This window comes from Onychostruthus taczanowskii, unplaced genomic scaffold (assembly GCF_017590055.1).
Source record: "Onychostruthus taczanowskii isolate IOZ18803 unplaced genomic scaffold, ASM1759005v1 scaffold4, whole genome shotgun sequence".
NCBI lineage: Eukaryota > Metazoa > Chordata > Aves > Passeriformes > Passeridae > Onychostruthus > Onychostruthus taczanowskii.
Window position 1 is genome coordinate 22893172 of NW_024501459.1, and position 18436 is coordinate 22911607.

The 18436-nt window shown below is 35.1% G+C and overlaps 1 protein-coding gene across 35 annotated transcripts in view; it reads left to right on the forward strand.

Annotated features, from left to right (window-relative positions):
* RIMS2 (regulating synaptic membrane exocytosis 2) overlaps window positions 1-18436 on the forward strand; it is a 447681-nt gene that overhangs the window by 340800 nt on the left and 88445 nt on the right. For 6 of the 35 annotated variants that reach the window (XM_041412613.1, XM_041412619.1, XM_041412614.1 and 3 more), the window contains 2 exons: window positions 1109-1141; window positions 16324-16424. The exons of 20 other annotated variants lie outside the window; for them this stretch is intronic. In XM_041412613.1, coding sequence (XP_041268547.1) covers window positions 1109-1141; window positions 16324-16424 — 134 coding nt within the window. Of the gene's footprint in view, window positions 1-1099; window positions 1142-11307; window positions 11344-16323; window positions 16425-18436 lie in introns of all 35 variants that reach the window. 9 more of the 35 variants (XM_041412618.1, XM_041412612.1, XM_041412615.1 and 6 more) reach the window with 5 other exon arrangements.

Genomic DNA, 18436 nt, shown 5'->3' on the forward strand with positions numbered 1-18436 from the left:
TCATTTATAATTTATGAGCAGTGTTTTGTGACTCATTGGAAAACTGCATGTTGAAGTTAGACCAAGTTTATAGGTCTTTTTGTTATTTCTGATGATTTTTGAGAGAAAGCATTTGTTCTGCTAGCAACAGTGGCTTCACAGTTCTTTGTAATTATTATTATTTTTCAAGATTAATTCCTCCCATTCCTTTGCTACAAATAGATTTTCAGTACATAGCATGGCACTGTCCCTCAGATGTTTTCCATGTCTAAAATGGCAGTGTGCTTTTGAATGTGAAGTAATAACGTAAGTAATGAGATAGCTGCTTTGGCATTTGACTTGCATGCATTTGTAGTAACTTAGACTTCTGTGAGATGAGACCAGCATTGATTCTGAAAAAGTTTCCTGAACTGACCATGAGGGTTAATAGCTATACATTCTCTTTTCACACATTCTGTATTTTGGTCTTAATAATTTTGCCTTTGGCAGAGCATTACAATAATGCAGTCCTTTCCAGAGTGTGTTATGTGGATTCTGAAATGTCTGAGCTTGTACATACATTTGCAAAAAAAAAAAAAAAAAAAAAAAAAAAAAAAAATTATTTTCTGGTTTGGGTATCTGATGTTTGGTTCAGCATAAATTACAATAACTTCATAACTGAAAAATCTAACAATAGAAGTCCCTTGAACATTAAACTGAGTGTTCAGTACTTGAAAGAGAAAAATAATATTTGCTTTCAAGTAGATAACGTTCAAAAAATTGAACAATCATGAACAAAAGTATTTATGCTAGTTAACATACCTTTTACTATCCAGCTTTTTCTTCAGCATCATTACAGGGATTGACTTTGCTGCCAGTTGTAACTTTTATTATTTCCTCAGCTTCTATACTAACTCTGTCTTTACTGTTCTTTTCCAACAACAGTAGTTTAACCGCTTCTTTCTCAGCTTTCTTTTTTCTTCTAGTGTCTTTTATTTTTTTTTTTCTCCACTTACTAACTCTGCTCTGCAGACTTCTCTCTAAAACAATTTTTGGCCCTTTCCCTCAGTGTCAGTTTTAACCTTCTGAATACATCCTCTCACGCCCATCTCCTTTGTCTATGTCTGTACATTATACGATGTGATCACAGAAGAAGCGGAATCATCAAGGAGAACAAACTCAGGTCTGTCTCTTCTACTGCTTTTCTCTGTGTTATTTTTTTTATTTTACCTTTCTATAGATTTTATCACAGCTCACCTCACATACTTTTCCCTCTCTTCCCCCCCTCCAAATAAACTGGCAAATATTGTCAAGGTGTAAGAATTTTAGTTTAAGACTCTTATGTAATTTCTATTACTTATGAACTATGAACTCTATAAAAATTGATGAAAGGTAGCTGATGACAAGCAGGCTATACCGTAAGATTTTAAACTGATTTGAATTTTGTCACATCTGTTCTTATTTCCCATCTCAAATCATCTGAAAATTAGCCTTTAAAGTTCCAGTTAACACATGAAAACAATCTATAATTTGTTTTGTCTATGCATTTGAAAACTGCTACAAAAACTGCAGAAACTCTTCTATAAATAGTTCTTTTTTTACTCTGGGAGGATATAATTTCAAAACAGAATAATTTCAGTAAGTTAAATTTCATGCACTGGAATTTCAAACTTAGTGTTTGAATAAAACCTGTTTTGAATAAAGACTGTTTTAATTAGAAGTAGAGTTTTTAGTGAACAAAAGCTCTTTTCTCATGCCAAAAAGTGCAAATCGAAAATTTCTGATAGTATGAGAGCAAGAAGTTAGAACACTGAAGGAGTCCTCACTTAGCTGCATTGTTTATGAGGCTTTTATTTCATATTGTACATAACTTATGGTTTTTCTTCATAACAAATTTTAAGCTGCCATTTTATTGAATTTTCCATGTACTTTATATTACTGGCAGAGAACTAATATCTATCAAGGCATCCTAGCTCTGAAAATGCAGTATAAATGCAGTATTTGTTCACATTTCCCTGTTTGTTCAGATGTGGTATGTAGAACAACAGCAAAATTCCCCATATTTAATGAAATTAAATTCAGCTATAAAATTCAAATTTTACAATTACTGTGTAAAAGCTTTAATTAATTTCCTGTTTCTCTGCTCTTATCCCAACAAATTAGAGAAGCCACTTGGATGCCATTGAGGTTAGCAAATCTGGAGAAGTTTTGGGGTACATTGACTGGACCATTAAATTTAGGTGATACTTAGTGAAACATTTTTGTCTTTTCTCTACTATGACTGGCTCCTTCAGAGCTCAGTTTTACCTTTCATATTGGTCTTGTCCTAATTAGAGTCAGAGATTATTTTTACAGAATCTTGCAGATGTTATTTGCTGTGGTTTTCATGTTAAACAAATCTCAAGATAGAAATTTTTAAAATTACAGGGTAAAAATAGTTGAGGATGGGTACGGAAGACAACTGGCAGGGTTTTCTGAAATCACTCTTCTGTAAATCACTACTCTTAGGTATTAATAAATTATGCTGTAGAAAGACTTGAGTTTACTTACCTTGTGCTTATGATTCACTGCCAGTTCCTGTGCAGTGATTCTGAATCTCTTTTATTACAAAAATGAACTTAGGAGATTGGTGACCCATTTACTATCTGTTCTTAATAAAAGCTGTAGGCCTTTTTATTCAAAAACCTTCCTCTGAGTTATTGATTGAATCAATATATTAAATCAGAATATGGAATCAGTCCATATCTCTCTCGGTGCTGGAAGAAATCAGACCTTAAAATGGTCAGAAAATACCATTTATTTACTTCACCTATGTTTCTTGAACATTTATAAGTAGGTAATACTCTGTATTATTCATTTTTTTGACATTGCAATTCTGCAAAACACTACTTAGCTCATAGGGTTAAGTAAAAGTGTTAGGCACTGATGAATTTAATTGCTCAGCACACAAATTTAAAAGCGTGATCAGCTCTGCAGTTGCAATAGTTGTTATTACTGCCCTTAAACTCAGGAGAAAATTATTGTGTGTATAGTAACATATTTTCAGATGCACGTTTGAAACAGGTCCTCTTCCATGTTTGCCTTAGTAAGAAATGAGGTTACATGTTTCAGTACAAGGCACTTGGAGCACAGCTAAAAAGAAGGGTTTTATTTCAAAGGCATACTTTAGAACAAAGCATTTTTCCATTGTTTTAGAATTTGTTTTAACAAGTGTGAATGTAGGATTATCACTTTACAGGTTTTCTTAGGAAATTATTTTCACATAATTTATTTACCATGGTTTATTTTTGATGCTACCAAAATTAATGTGTTCCAGAGGATTAGCTATTGATTTGAGGTGTTATTAGACCAAGAAGTCTTGTGAAAGCTAAATATCTGAATTTGTTACAATTGTATTGATAGAAAAGTTGCAATTTCCTCTGTCTGGATATTATAATTTATAATTGTAAAAAATAAAATTTTATTCCTTGAAAAACTTAGATTTTTTTATTGAAAAGTTTTATGAAAGTGTGTGCAAAGCTTTTGCTGTATATTTCAAGCACAAAACATGTTCGGAAAGATAAGAAGCAAAAGTATTTTATTATGAATTTTTTTTATCTGACAGCAGTAGATCTTGATAGCATCCTTAATGATTAAACCCTGTTTTTCTTGGGTGAAGGAGGAGCTTTGCAATACAGGCTTTTCACAAACCTGCTTTGAGATGCAGGGTTTTCATATTTTTCAAATTAATATTTTTCATAGGTTTAGATGTTGTGAAAACTGTTGAGGAGATGTGTGCCTGTTCATAGTCCCATGTCTTCACAAAGAATACTTCCATTCAGGAGAAGTGGAAGTGAGCCATTGTCTGCCCAAGAGCCTTAGTGAGAAGCAGACATCTTTATTTTCATCTCTAAAATGGGAGAGACCAACCAGTTATCATCATAGCAAAAATTGCTGGCAATTGCACACTGTGTTCTTCAAACATATGAAATACAGAGAACATTGTTCAGAATTCCAACAATTGATCTAGCTGACTCAAGTAACTGCCCAAAAAATGATCATCAAAACATTGCAAAGGCAGATCCATGCCAGTGCAAAGTCAGTCAGTGCACCTGCAGCAGAAATAGTGCTGAGTCAGTAATTCTAAGATGAGAAGGGGTGGCATAGTGATACCCAGGCGTTCTAAACTTTCTAACATGGATGGAAGTTAGAAGATAGTAGGGACTGTTCCATTTCTAAAGGGTGAAAGGCATGGAAATAGATATTGAAGTACTTTTTTGCAACCTCTGGTGTAAAGCTGTCATGTTAAGAGCAAACAAAGGCTTGATTAGAGTTTTTGTTAATGTTCAGCGTGAAATTCAAATAGACAAGGGCTTTGAAATACCTTTTATTTTTGGTGCTTTATTATGAAGTTTCTTTGTAATAACATGATGGATGGAAATGAAGCCTACAAAACCTAGCAAACCCTACTGAGGATGAGTGATCAAACTGAAAGACCTCATAGACCTGGAGAGTGGAGGGCCAAACAGTGAAAGGATGTGGCAAATTTACTGTAGGAGAAAACAAGGACAAAAAAAGTGGTACAGTTCAGTGTTTAAGAAATCAGCTGCAGTAGAAGGCAAGGAGCAGAGAAGGAGCACAGGTCTTTTAATTTATTCTTATCTTACAGAACTGTGAGAGATTTTTCAAGTCTTCCAAGAGTGAATCTTCTGTGATATACTTACCCTTTATAAACAGAACATGACACCCCTCTGCTTTTGAGTTATTATTATAGTCAGTATTCTGCGACACACTTTCCTTTAAAGAGCAGGATGACGCCTTGTTCTGTTTCCATTTTCCTTATGTTGAAAAAACATTTCTGGGTAGGATTTGTATCATTTTAGCACAAATATGATTAAATTACTTGTGCATCTCTGAACACTTCTGCGATATTTAGTTTGACAGGCTTATTTAAAATCTGATGCCTTAGATTGTGAAAGAGACATTTAAAGCACCTAAATCTGTATTTGGTTAACAAAACCCAAAGGGTAAACTCCAAATTCAGTCTAATTTTGTAAACTCTGAATTCAATCTACAGGTACTTAGCACAGTAATAGATGTATCATACTGGATGGCTGGGCAGCTCTTTGTCCTTATTTTTTATTTTGTTTAGAATTAAAGCCAGAAGCCAAAGACTTCTGAAGTAGCCATCTGTACTAAGCCACAAAAATAAAGGCTGATGATCAGTCTGCTGAAGCTAAAATAGTAAATACATCAGATTATGTAATTTAAAATGACAGCATAATTTTGCAAAATGTTTGGTAGTTTAATTTGTAACTATTCTGAGTTCTAAATGCAGGTGATGATTTTGTGTTCCTTGGTTAAACCTTTGACTATCTTTCTAGTTATTGAGACGCTAATGAATATATCTTGCATTCTTCGATGGCTGAAGAATCTCTATGAATACCTGTTAGCTTTTCTGAAAGCAGAGGCACCAAATGTTTATGCCTGTGATTGGAAGTGGCTGTATTAGAATGTGAAATTCTCGGTGGTTATGCTGTGCAGTGTACCAGTGGGGGGAACTCTGAGATGCATGCTTAGCAAGCAGGATGTTGGAAAGCTTTATAATAAGACTGTGCTCAGGTTTTCCTGAAAACAATGAAGAGCTTATAGTGTGGCAGATCTGAATGGATATTTATGATTACAAAATATAAGGGCCCACTGATCACTCAGATATTTTTCTTTCACACTTTCAAAATCCTATTTCGTGTCATTTATATAGGGAGGATGTGCCAGAATTCTTGGGAGAAGCAAAATGGGATGTTTTGGCTAATATTTGACTTACTACTTCTTTCTTCCATGCTTTTTCCACATAGACCTCAGTATTTTATGAAAGCTACCAAAACGTGTGTACACCTTTGTGTGAGGCACAGAAAAACATCACTGGCTACCCTGCAAAAATCACCATGGAAAAGAATCGAGTCAGGATAAAAAAAAAGGGCTAGCCATTGCCCTAATCATCACTTTAATAAATATGCAAAATAGAACTTTCCAACTTGCTTAGAAAGATGTTCATCCTTTACCATCTGCACTGATCTGTACCTAATGATGGAGACCTTAGCTGACCCTGTCAATTTATAAACCCAGGATTGTAGAAATTCTTTAACTTCCCTGTTTAGATTACCACACTATTTTATTCAGTTCTTTTACTAAACAGTGCCATGTATTCTGCAAATAATCCAAAGAAACATTGTTAACATGCTTTTAGCATTGTGATAAAAATTTATTTAAGTGGCAAGAAATGTCCCCTGGGTTTTAGTCTTTCTTTAGTGTGTCAAGCTTGAAACAAACAAAAAAAAAAAAAAAAAAAACCAAAAGAAAAAATCTGTCAAGCACTCCTCAAATAGAAAACAGGAATGTGAAGCCATGTTCCCTGCGAGGAAGCTGGCTGGCTGAAATAGTCTTCTTTTGAGCATGCCCTTTTAAGGGAAATAAGTTACATTTAAACAGTAATATTAAGTATCTAGAATATATAAGTAATATTAAGTTGAAGAACTCTTCAACAACCATTAATTAGTTTTTATTTTTATTCAGACTGTGATGTGGATCACAGCCTTGGAAAGAACTTGTTTGCTGCAGCAGTACTTTCTTTTTATATTTGCCACAGATCAGACAAGAAGGCCTGGAGTAAAGTTCAGTAACCATTTATATCACAGAATCTGATACTTTGCTAGACCTGTACCAGTTAGGCAGTTATATTTTTCACACTGTTGAAACACAGAATGACAAAATTTAGAGTTAATTCCTTAGAGGTAGACTTGGAATGTAATAGCTCAGCAAACAGGAGGAAATGTAATCCTTTGTGTACAAGACCTTTAACTGGCAAGTTTGGATAGTCAAAGCAAATACTTCTACATTTTATGATTTACTTTCAGGAGACAATCTTCTTTCCTTTGCCTGATTTGATAATAGGATGGTGCAGGGGCTTGAGTAGAAGCCATGCAAGGAATGACTGAGGTGACTTGGTCTATTCAGCCTGGCGGAGACTTAGGGAAGACCTTGTGGAAGTTACAACTTCCTAGTGAGGGGAAAAGGAGAGGCAGACACTGATCTCTGTTTGTGGTGCCCAGTCACAGGACCCGAGGGAATGGCCTGAAGATGTGACAGGGAAGTTTAGGTTGGATATTAGGGAAAAGATTCTTCAGCCAGAGGCTGGTTGGGCACTGGAACAGGCTCCCCAGGGGTGACAGTACCGAGCCTGACATGGTTGAAGAAATCTTTGGACAATACTCTCAGGCCATGATGAAACTTTCGGGGCTGCCCTGTAAAGGGCCAGGAATGGACTCAATGATCCTTATGCGTCCCTTGCAGCTCAGAAGATTCTGTGATTTTGTGATGTTGTTTTAGGGATTTTCTTTTTTGGAATAAAATTGATTTCCCCATGTTCTCATGAATAACATTTCAAGAGAAATCTCTAGCAAGAAATTCTGCTAGCATTTTTTTGAAGTACTTACTCAAAGTTAGGATACTACATGTATAATCAATTTTAAAAATAAAATGTTATTTAATAATTTGGACTGCTTTGAGAAAGCAGACTCAATTTTCAAAAGTAGAGGAGATAATTTGTCCACTGCATAAATAGAATTCCTAGTCATATTGTTGATATTGTCTGCAAATATGAAAAATAGAAGGTTAAAACCTTTTATTAGTCATTGCCATATCTTATGCTTAAACTCAGAAACAAATGAGGACTTCCATATCTGTCTCTTGCAGTGATATGTGTGTCCTCCAGCACTGGAAGCTGCAATTTTTTTTCATTCAAAGTAAGGAGGTCAAGATTTATTTTAGACCTCTTTTCAGTTTATGCAAATCTCATTCACCTGGATCCCAGGTGAGCAAGAAGAGAAAGGTCAAGAGAGAACCAGGATCTAACCTTAAGTTTGGAGCAGTCACCTGTGAGAGAAGGGAGAAACTCTGGGAAGCCCAGCACCTCTGAGTTGTAACCTTAAGGCTGCAGAATCAGGCTGCCCCTTATCTTCACCAGGAAGCCAGCAAGTTTGAGCAGTTGTTCAATGCTGTCATCAGTAATTTTTGAGCAATTGTTCAATGCTACCATCAGTATCCATGACTAGGGAGAAATCTGCTGTCTTGCTTCCTCTGTGGAACTGTTATTCTAGTCTCTCTGTTCCAAGGAGCTTGGAGTCCCTGCTACATGAAACTTCTTGGTATGATGTGGGTGAGGTCTGATGGGGCCCTGACACCCCCAGGTACCCAGCAGAAGAGCAAAGATCATTGAATTAAGGCATTTCCAAGAAAATCAAGGCTATTTTAGATCAGTTTTAGTTCTTGACAAGTCTGCTCCTGTATTCTTTTCTATTCATTTTATTCCAGATGCATATTAGATTGTTAGATATCTCTCAGATATGTTAGGATCAGTTATAAAAAACAGGGAATTAGGGGAACATGGGAGCATGGCTGTGTCTACTATTAAATAAAATGTCAGTGGTCATTATAATAGCAATGTCTACTGTGATGGTAGAAGAAGGTTTTGAGAGAGGATATTTTAGCATTTCAATCTCTCTATATCTATAGTTCATTTCTATATTTCATCCATATACTTAAATATATCTGCATTCTGATCAAGCAGAAAACATACAGTTATTTTCTGCAACGTGCAGAAATATCTGCTTCATGAAAGCATTGATTTTTTTTTTCTCCAAAGTACATTTCTCTGAAAAAAAATTAATTCTTTAATTGAGAACATTACACCACAGGACACAATATATGCTCTTCACTTTGTAAATCAAGGTTAAATTAAGTAATGTAGAAAAATAATGACTAATGTGATGATACTGGTCATACGTAAAAAAAATCAGATCAAGATTTTTCAGGAATGACTGGTGACTTTGTCTTCTCATATTTTCCAGTTTGAGACATTTTAAAATAATCTCATAATGATTTATGGGTTTTCAGCAGTTTCAAGACATTAAACCTTGTTAGAGCTTTTTTGTTTTGAACACATGACAAACAAAAGCATTAATTACTTTAGTATCAACATCCTGAACCTGCTCTGAATTCCTTTAGAGGTGATGAATGGGCCCATAGCTGCAGTGATCTTCGCTGCTGTGACATTAATATTGTTTTATTTGGTAAATGGATGATATCAATTTTGTTCAGTCCTTCTGCTTCCACCCAAGTAAGATCTTTCTCAAGTCAATCTTCAGTCCTTTCTAGTGCTTCTTCAGGCAGCTCTTCACAATACATACAAAACCTCAATTTGAAGAGTAGGATCCACTGTGTTGAGCTTTCTACTAAAAATCTGAAGAATATATCTATTGTGGAGATTTGTCACAGCACTTCAATTACACTTTTAAAGTTACAGAATCTAATAGACTTTTGTGTTTGCTAATACTATGATATTAATTTCTACAGTCTGGTTTGAAAATATTTTTCTATATATTTTGTATATTTAGAACAAGAATGAGTGAAAGTTGGACAGGTTTCAAACTTCTTTATTTTGATGATGCATTTATTTAAAGATACATGTTTGAAAGACATCTAGACATAAGGATGAATGGACTTCTAGGCCTCTTAAAAATTATTACTCTATATATGGTTTCTATATTAAGATAATATTTAGGCAAAGTAAATATTTCTTTTCACTATGCATATGTACCAACCTAGAAATGCCATCATTCTCTCTGAGCTCAAGCTCATGGGTGTTTTAATGACTCAATTCAATTTCCTCTATTGTGCATTATGTTGAATCAGTGATATTGCTATCAAATTGCTTTCTGCTTTAGAAAGTAATGCAACAATAAAATACGTTGTATTTGTAGATGTTATATTGGTAACAGCAATTTAAAACTAAAAGAAAAATAAAAATACTGAAAGGTTGAAAAGCAAACAAAACTATCATTCTCTGCTAATCTCCTAACACTGTCCACAGCCCACATCGATCGTAAGGCCAGGCTGCCCAAAGGCCAGCTCAGAAGAACACAAAAAGCCTTATTTAAAAATGGTGTAGAGTGTGGGGCAGGAAAGATCAGGGAATGGGAGAAGTTCCAAGGACTGATCCAATACCCACTGATTGCTGAAAGTGTAGGCTTATGACCTGTCTTATCTGTTTCCCATTACATTGCCTAATAGTTCCACTAGAAATTGCCAGTAGAACAATAATCTTGATCCCACACATGATAGGAAGCCAGGTCCTATTGAAGTGTAGCATATTTATGCTCTCTGTATGAGAGCCACATTTTTCCTTCTTATGATTCTACCTTGCTTGAGTATCATTTCTCTCTGAATTTGACTTCATCCTCTGCTTTGATACCCACCTACAAAATTATATTTCTTTAAAATACAGCAACTCTTGTTTTCTTCTTCAGTCTGTGAACAGTAAATTAGATAATAATTTTTTGAGCAATCCTCAATAACCAATAACTGGAAAAACATTTAGTTCTAGTAATGCAACTATCTTTTGGTGTGTAGCTTGGGGGCTGTTGCTCCATATTAATGGGATTGTTTTAATTGAATTTAATATAGTTTTGAAAAGGAAATAGAACCTATTTCAAAGTGAATGTATTTCTAATTAAAATAAATTTCATTTGACTTAAAATTCTTTCACATTATTTACCAAAACTGGATTTCAGATTATTTATGGGCTGCCAAATTATTTGATAGAGATCCAAAGTATTTTAATTTCTTTGTGACAGATGAATGCCCTGAGCCATTTGCAACCTTTGATATATATTCAGAGTTGGCGTCAGTCAGCTGAGTTTATGTGCATAAACTGGGTTTCTGAGTATTGATTGTAGTGTCTTTTGTTCTTCATAATTTTTAACTCTAAGACAAGTTACAGTAATATCATTATTAAACCTTTTAACCTGTAGAAGCTATGAGAATTGATTAAACCAATGAAGATTTAAAGTAATTGCCAAAACCCATTCTGACACATTCAATTTTTATGCCTGAACCATTAGACTGTGTCTTGTGTGTGCGCTGCATAAAACCTACAGCACAAGCAAATTTTTTTTTACTTCTGTTTTTGTGTCATCCTGATTAAGGAAACTGGAAAGTAACTCTACCTGACACCTGCCTTGCTCTCTTTTTCTTGAGTGTGTTAATGATTCTGGAAGTGCACAAAATATCCATGGGTTCCTTTCAGTAAATGTTTAATAACAGCACACAAATGTATGCACTAGCATGCAGTGAATATGCCTCTGTATTTAGAGCACTTGGTTGGTTGACTAAATTCTTCATGTTTTATTAATTTGGTGAGTTTTGTTAATGTTTTCTTTTTTAATGCATTTTATATTACTTTTATTATTATTTCTGCATTTTTTTTTCTCTCCCCTTCTTTTTGCTGTACATATTGCTTTCATTTGTTTATAGAAGAAAAGAAAACAGATCCAGAGAATGGGGATACAGGTAGGGTGACTTATTAAAAATATTTTTGTGTTTCTCCCTTTGATCTGTTATGTTTGAGCAAATATGTAGCAAAGAATTGGAGTGCAATTTTTATGTCTTTTGCAGATTTCAAAATCTAGACTCTAGGGAATGGAACCTAAGAAAGGGCTTTCCCAAATGTATTTCCTTTGCTATTATAAGAGTGTCAAATAAGGGTGAGAAATGGTAAGAAAGAGACCAGAAGCAGCTAAATGCAGATACCTTACACTTTAAGACCTCTGTTCTGTCGTCCCCTCTCCAGACACAGAATGTGCTCACCTGTGCACATTTTTCTGCTCTATTAGAGGTTTCTAATTTCCAAAATATCAGTCTTTTTCAGTCTTTAGTCCCCTCATCATTAGTTTCTTTCCCCCATGCCTTAGTGGCTGTGTCTCCAAAATTTTCTATCCTTTTTGTTCACATGTATTCAAAACTAAATCTGTTCTAATATTACAAGGGAAACTTCACTTTTCTTCCATACCAGATTCCCTTTAACTCTTTGTGCCACAGAAGCCTCACTGTAGAGCAAACTTCTTTTCTAAACTCAGATCCTGCAATACGATCTCCATCACCAGCATCTCTAGGAACTAGAATGGTTTCATAAGTCCCACTGGAGAAGACAATGAAAGAAAGAATGAAAGAGCAGAGGTCCCAGCCGGTTTTATTTTGATTTTTTAACCAGATAGGTGTGCCTTAGGCTGAGCTGGATGATAAGGCCAGTTTGTTCTCCCTTTTGTCTCTGGTGTGGATCACAGGCTATCAGCTGAAGAATCTTACCCTAGAGAGGAGCCAGTATTTGACCAGAAGAGCAAATAACAGTCTTTAGCTCTAGGCTGAATTCAATGATCGCTTATCTCCTTGTAAAACCCTGACTCAGTGAGCAGCTCAGGGGTTAGGAAAAGTTAGGTATTAACCAAATCACTGATTACAGCCCCTCACTTTAGTGGTGAAGTAGCTGAATCTTATCTTGTTTCATCTTGGCTTATTTCAAGTTAAAACATAAAAATAATGTTTTTTATTTGAAGCTGAAGCAGTGATTTTAATGCTTGTCCTGAGTCCTGTTGTAGGAATGGAATTATACAGCCACCACCTAGACCATGGCAGAAATTATGTGGATCTTACCTCAATAGGGCTAGCTTCCACTTCAATAAAAGAATCAAGCAGAGTTCCTTTTTCTGCTATGTTTAATAGGCAATAGTAGTTACAGTTCATGCTGGGTGCCTCTTATTTGGGGCCCTGCCTGTTGCTTGTGACTGGATTTTATAGCCTCCATAGGTGACTTCATTTTCTGATTGCTCTCCTGCTCATCAGATGCTGCAATCCTGTTTGCAGCATCTGGGGTTTTCTCTTCTGATTTACTCCCACAGCCTCCAGGCACCCTTTTGTCTGTGTCTTGAGAAATTTCCTACTTCTATTACAAAACATCCTATAGCCAAAGTTGAAATTGTAGTTCATTGTCTAGTGGTTACATTTCCATAGATAAAAACAAGCATCAAATTCATGTGGCCCAAGGTTTAATTTACTGTAGCACTAGAGCTAAGCTCTGGCACAACATTCTCCCACTGCAGTCCTTGTGGATCTGAGAGATTACAGGGCTGCACTGCACAGGACTTCTGTGCTTACTCTGGCATTTCAGGAGTCTTTCCTGTGTAGTTATATTACTTTCCCTCAGCACTTTCTCTTCTGAAAATATGGGGAATAGCTGGTAATGAATTAGCAGTTGTGTCAGCCAGGAATTGCCTTGTGCCCATGAAAACCCCACTGAACTAACCTTCAGGCCATGGGGTTTCAATGCTAGAGAGTTCAAAATAACCAAAACTCTAGAATGTTGCCTACAGTGCAATGACCCAAATTATGTCTTGTGAGCAGCACCAGGCTTTGTTCTTCCCTTCAGTCTTAATTTTTTTGTTTATATGGCTGGAATTTTAGTGTCTCATTGGATATTTCTGTTGGAGGCACAACTACTGTTTTATAAGCAAAATTCTGGAAAGATGTTCATAAAGAAATGAACTCATTTTACCTGGCCAAAATTTGGTTGCATACACTTTGATACATTGTGGCAGTCACAGAAGCAACTTTAAGTTTTCTAGTGCCAGTCTTTATAGTCCTGAAAACGTGTTGCACTGGTCTCCAGCTCAGGATCTGATAACACAAGAGCTCAGTCAGCCCTTGTCATTCAGGTGTGTGAAAGCTTATGCTCCTACATTTTAACCCCTGTTGATAACTAATAGTTAGATTCAGGTTAGTTCTGGTTTCTTGACACATGCTCCACGAACATGCTCCTTGAACAGCTCCTGACTGCAGTGGAGTCCTTATGGTAGGACCAATGTTCTGCCTTGGTTACCAAACTCATGCTAAAAGCTGGAGCTTTAATACACCCAGAAATTTTACTGAACTCTCTCAGTATTTTCTTCTCCTGCTAAACCCTCCCACACAGGTGGGAGCTTAGCAGAGATTTGCCAGCAGGAGTGGAGGTGATGACAGCCCCGCATCCCACCACTCAGTGTGCCATGCCGTTGTGCTGGGCCACGGGAATGGGGAGTGCTGTGACACTCTCCAGCCTGTCCTGCTGCCATGCAGGTCCCAGCTGGCCCTGGCTGAAGTCTCAGTGAGCTCAACCCTGCACTCTGCATGTCAGCTCCAAGCACAGCAGAACCAGCTTTCTTCTGCTTTATGGACTATCCACTGCCCTCGGCTTTTCCTCTTTTTCCTCATAACTGAATTAATTCACTTGTTAGAGACCGTGTCAAAAATACAAAGGAAGTTGGATTTTCCTTTGATAAGATTTTAGGGGAACTGAATAATTTTTTTTCAACATTTTTCTGTCTTGTTTTTCTCTTGAGAAGAAATAAGCTACAAATTTTTCTTGTTTTGTTGCAGAAGACTCACACCAAGGCCTTACATCTTGTGCTCCCCTTTTGAGTGGCGTATTTTGTACATATCATAGGCAATTGAATTTGTGGAAATCTAACATTCACTTTCCCAACTGATCATAAATAAGAATGAATATTTTCTCAAGTAATTGTGAAGTTTCTAATTTATGCTCAGGAATTGTTATTTCTTCATTTGCACTTTCCTGAAATTTGGCAGAATGTCTGGGGACAGAAAAAACATGTCATGATTTCATAATAAAACGTAAGAAAAATTGAAAAATTGTCCCTTTTTTTGAAAAAAATCTCCTTTCTGACATTACTGAAAAAGGACAAGAAGATTTTGATTTCAGCAAAAGATGATTTCTTTCTTTGAGACGAGGCTGGAGTATTTTATTTCAAAAAAATTATGCGTTACTGCTGTCATTGAAAAAAGAAAATATTTTCCAGTGTAACTTTTTGTTTTCAAGAGAAAAAAAAAAATAGAGCTTTTAAAACTAGATCCTAAACAATTCACTTCATCTTAGTGATAAATTGACAAACACTGCTATGGGTTCTATAATGGTTGAGGAAAATTATGATAGGAAAAATTATTTTAGAAATTTTCATCTGCTGCTCTCCTTTTCATTTTATTTCTCCCTATAAAACACCATTTATTCTTTGTCATTAATTTTTTTTCATTTTAATTTCTCTTAGAATTTTTGATGAAGCCTTTTCTTTCATGTTATTGTAGAGTGTAAAGATAGAGACTTAGAATACAAAAACAAGAAGCCAAAGTGCTTATAGAGAACAGAACAGCTTAGTGGTTTGGCATTCCCACTTCCTTTTACCTCCTCTCCTTCCAGATTTTCTATGAAGTGCCACAACATCTACCTGGCAGCTCTCATAGTAGGTGCTACCACCCCTATTGCTCTCAAGAGAGAAAACACAAAGTTGAGAGGCCCAGGTTCTGTGCCAAGCCCCACTTTGCTGTTAGATCATGACTTTCAGCTGAGGTTTAGAGTTTAAACCAGGTTTCTGTACACTGGCATCTAATATTCCCATCTCAGTTCCATAAATGCAGTCCATATTGCTCAATACTTACAATATACAGAAACTTCTGTTTATCATTAGCGGGATTCTGAAATTTTTATCCTAGACAACTTGTGCATTAAAATGATGGATATTTTAAAACAAATGTCATTCAAAATGAAAGCTTTTTAGCATTTCGTGGATAATGATTTATTCTTGACTTACACTAGGTTAAAGTGGAAAAGAATCCTACTTATGTGTGTATGATAGCTAATTATATTTTGTTTTAAAATCTTTTCTGAGCTGTTGTCTCCCTCTCATTTTTCTGTTTCTCAATCTTCCACCTCAGCTTTGGCATTTCCTTATTATTTTACATTGTAAGTCATGGTACAGTACCAGTTTGTTGAAACCAGCTACTGCCTGAGTCACGTAGTGAGACCCCATGCCTGACTAAAACTAATCACATATGGAGTGAATCCTGGAATTGTTCTTGAAGCTGAGTTTCATTAGAATGTAATACAGTGACGCCACTGGGTGGCTCTTTAAGATTCCATTAGTCGTTCTTGGAATTTTTTGAGCATACTAAGAATATACTCAAATAGTAAATGGAAGGTCTGCTAGTCCGTGGCTGTTACTTGATTATTAATTTGATATGTCAGACTATGATAAATGCAGAACCAGAATCTCTACCCAAAATAAGCAGGTTATCTTTGCATTCCTCCTTATGAAATAAAAGACTCAATTTCTCTTGAATATTCATAAAATAGTAAAATTATATTCCGTGGAAACACTGTGTTTCATTTATATTGAGTTTTTTCACAAAGTTGGCTTCATTTAAATTGTGTAGATAATACAACACTTACTAAGATTCTGCTGAAATACTTTGCTATTTTCCTCCTGTTAAAACTTTTTGGTTTTCTGCAAAATCATAATTCAGGAACTAAAATTATGTGCACGGAACTTAAATAAATCAAATTTCATCTCTTTCTGTTAAAACTTCCATGAGCTTAATTTTAACCTTGAAAATGATGACTTCTTGTGTATTTATTTTCTTTTTTTCCTTCTGTTTTTAACTTAACAGGTGCACTGGATGTAGAAGAAAGGAATCGCCAAATGAAAATGAGCAAGTACAAACAGGTAGCAGGATCAGATTCCAGGCTGGAACAAGATTATCATTCCAAGGCAAGGGAGTTTTGTTTTGAAAAGCAACAAAATATGCTAAACTGAAATATTCAACATCCTATTAGAAAGTAATAGATGAGTGCCAGGTTGTTTCTTCAGTAAAAGTTTCTTATGTGTCTATAATAAAATTTTGGAAATGTGCAGCAAAACTCTTATCACACAATGTTCTTGATTATTAAAATTTAAGAAGGATAAGTTAAAGCAAATGAAAGAAGCAGTGTAATTATCTATCAGAATGAACAATAGTGCCATGATTTAAAAGCTCAGGGAAGGAAAAAATATGTTCATTGACTGACAGATGGCATGAGAGCTATTGAAACTTGTTCATGGCTTTCATATAGTTGACCAGAGTTATCTTGATCTATTGAAAACTGGAAGATGCAGTTGCTTAGTTCAATAGTGGCTTTTTGGCACTTGGAAAAGTATTTTATACACTAACAAAAGCTTTTAACCCAGCTATGGCAGATTGCCAAGAATCTGAATATCTGTGTAGTATTATAGCCTTAAATATACTATCCAAAATTTCCTGCTATCTGGAACAGGGTCATGTCATATAGAGTATGTTAATTAAAATAATCAAGATATTTTCAATTTAAATTTCTATTATGCAAAAATAATTTAGTGTCCTCTAAAAGTCTTCATTAATTGAGGTCACATTTTAAGTGGAAAACACGAGACTTCTGACCTATAAAATTTGGCTGAGGAAAAGATATCTGGTTTAGACTTTTATTTCCAAGTTGTTTTTCCTTGCTCCCAGGACTGGCAAAGCTACTATAAAATGAGACATTTAGTATTTGAATGCAAAAAAACCATCACATTTATTAAATATTAATTCTTAACTATTATTATAATTATTTGTTTCACAGATAATTTAGACTAATACACTTCATATAATTACTTTCTAGAATATATTTCAGTGTGGGATAATAGAAGTGTATTTAGCAAATATACTTTACTTTACATTTAGCAAATACGACTTTAACAAAGTCCATTTCCAAACGGAAAGCCCCACTAATGAAAATAGAATTGACAAAACCAAGACCATGAAAATGGCTTAAGATGCTTTAAAACTTCGTAGATGTGCTGCATGGTTATTTGGGTATTTTGCAAATGTAGTTTTAACTGCACAAGGCATAGGAATGTTTATTAACATGTAAGAGGGACTTGGATACTGTTGTGTTTAGCTCTTTCTTTTATTTTGACACTTATGGAAAGTATTTATATGTTGTTGACTTTGAAAGGTGTTGCCTTTGAGAGGTGAGCATAATACTGTGAGTGGACCTTATCGTAAGTGTTGTGACTGTATGTACCATAAAAATATGACTTTATGTATTGTATGTATAACCCTACTTAATCTGCTGATTCTCCTGCTTCCTCAATGCTTAACTGAAATTTGAGTCAGAAGTAGGACTGCTGCAGATTAAATTGGTTCTCATGTAAAGGAGTGAGATAGAACATGACTACCTAAGGAAGTATTTACTACCCTTGTTTTTCCATTTCACCTACACCATACTATTGGGCATCACTCTACATCTTTTATCTTTTTAATTAAAATTTTACCTTCAGTATTATTGGAATGTATTAAAGAGGAAAATTATAAATTGAATTATTTTATGAATATGGTGGTTTATTTATTGCACACATCAAACAATGTCTCCAGAAATAAACAGTTAATTTATTCTTCTTCTTAAGTGTAGTTTCAGTGCTTGAAAGTGAGTTATTTATTCTATCAATGAAACTGTGGAAGTAGACACTGAATATTCACATATATGTAGTAATTCAACATGCATTCTTAAAACTGTGTAGTTTCAAAGCCGTGTGAGAGCCATAAATCTCATAAACCATATGAGAGTTCTGTCTTCACTTTTTTACTACCACTACTTCAATTCTCCTCAATTAAATTCCTATACTATCTAGAGACAGAAAACGAGTAAGTAAAATTTATCTACCTGGTTTCTACAAAAATTCTTTTGAAATCATGAATGGAAACATGTATGTTGAATGCTGACTGT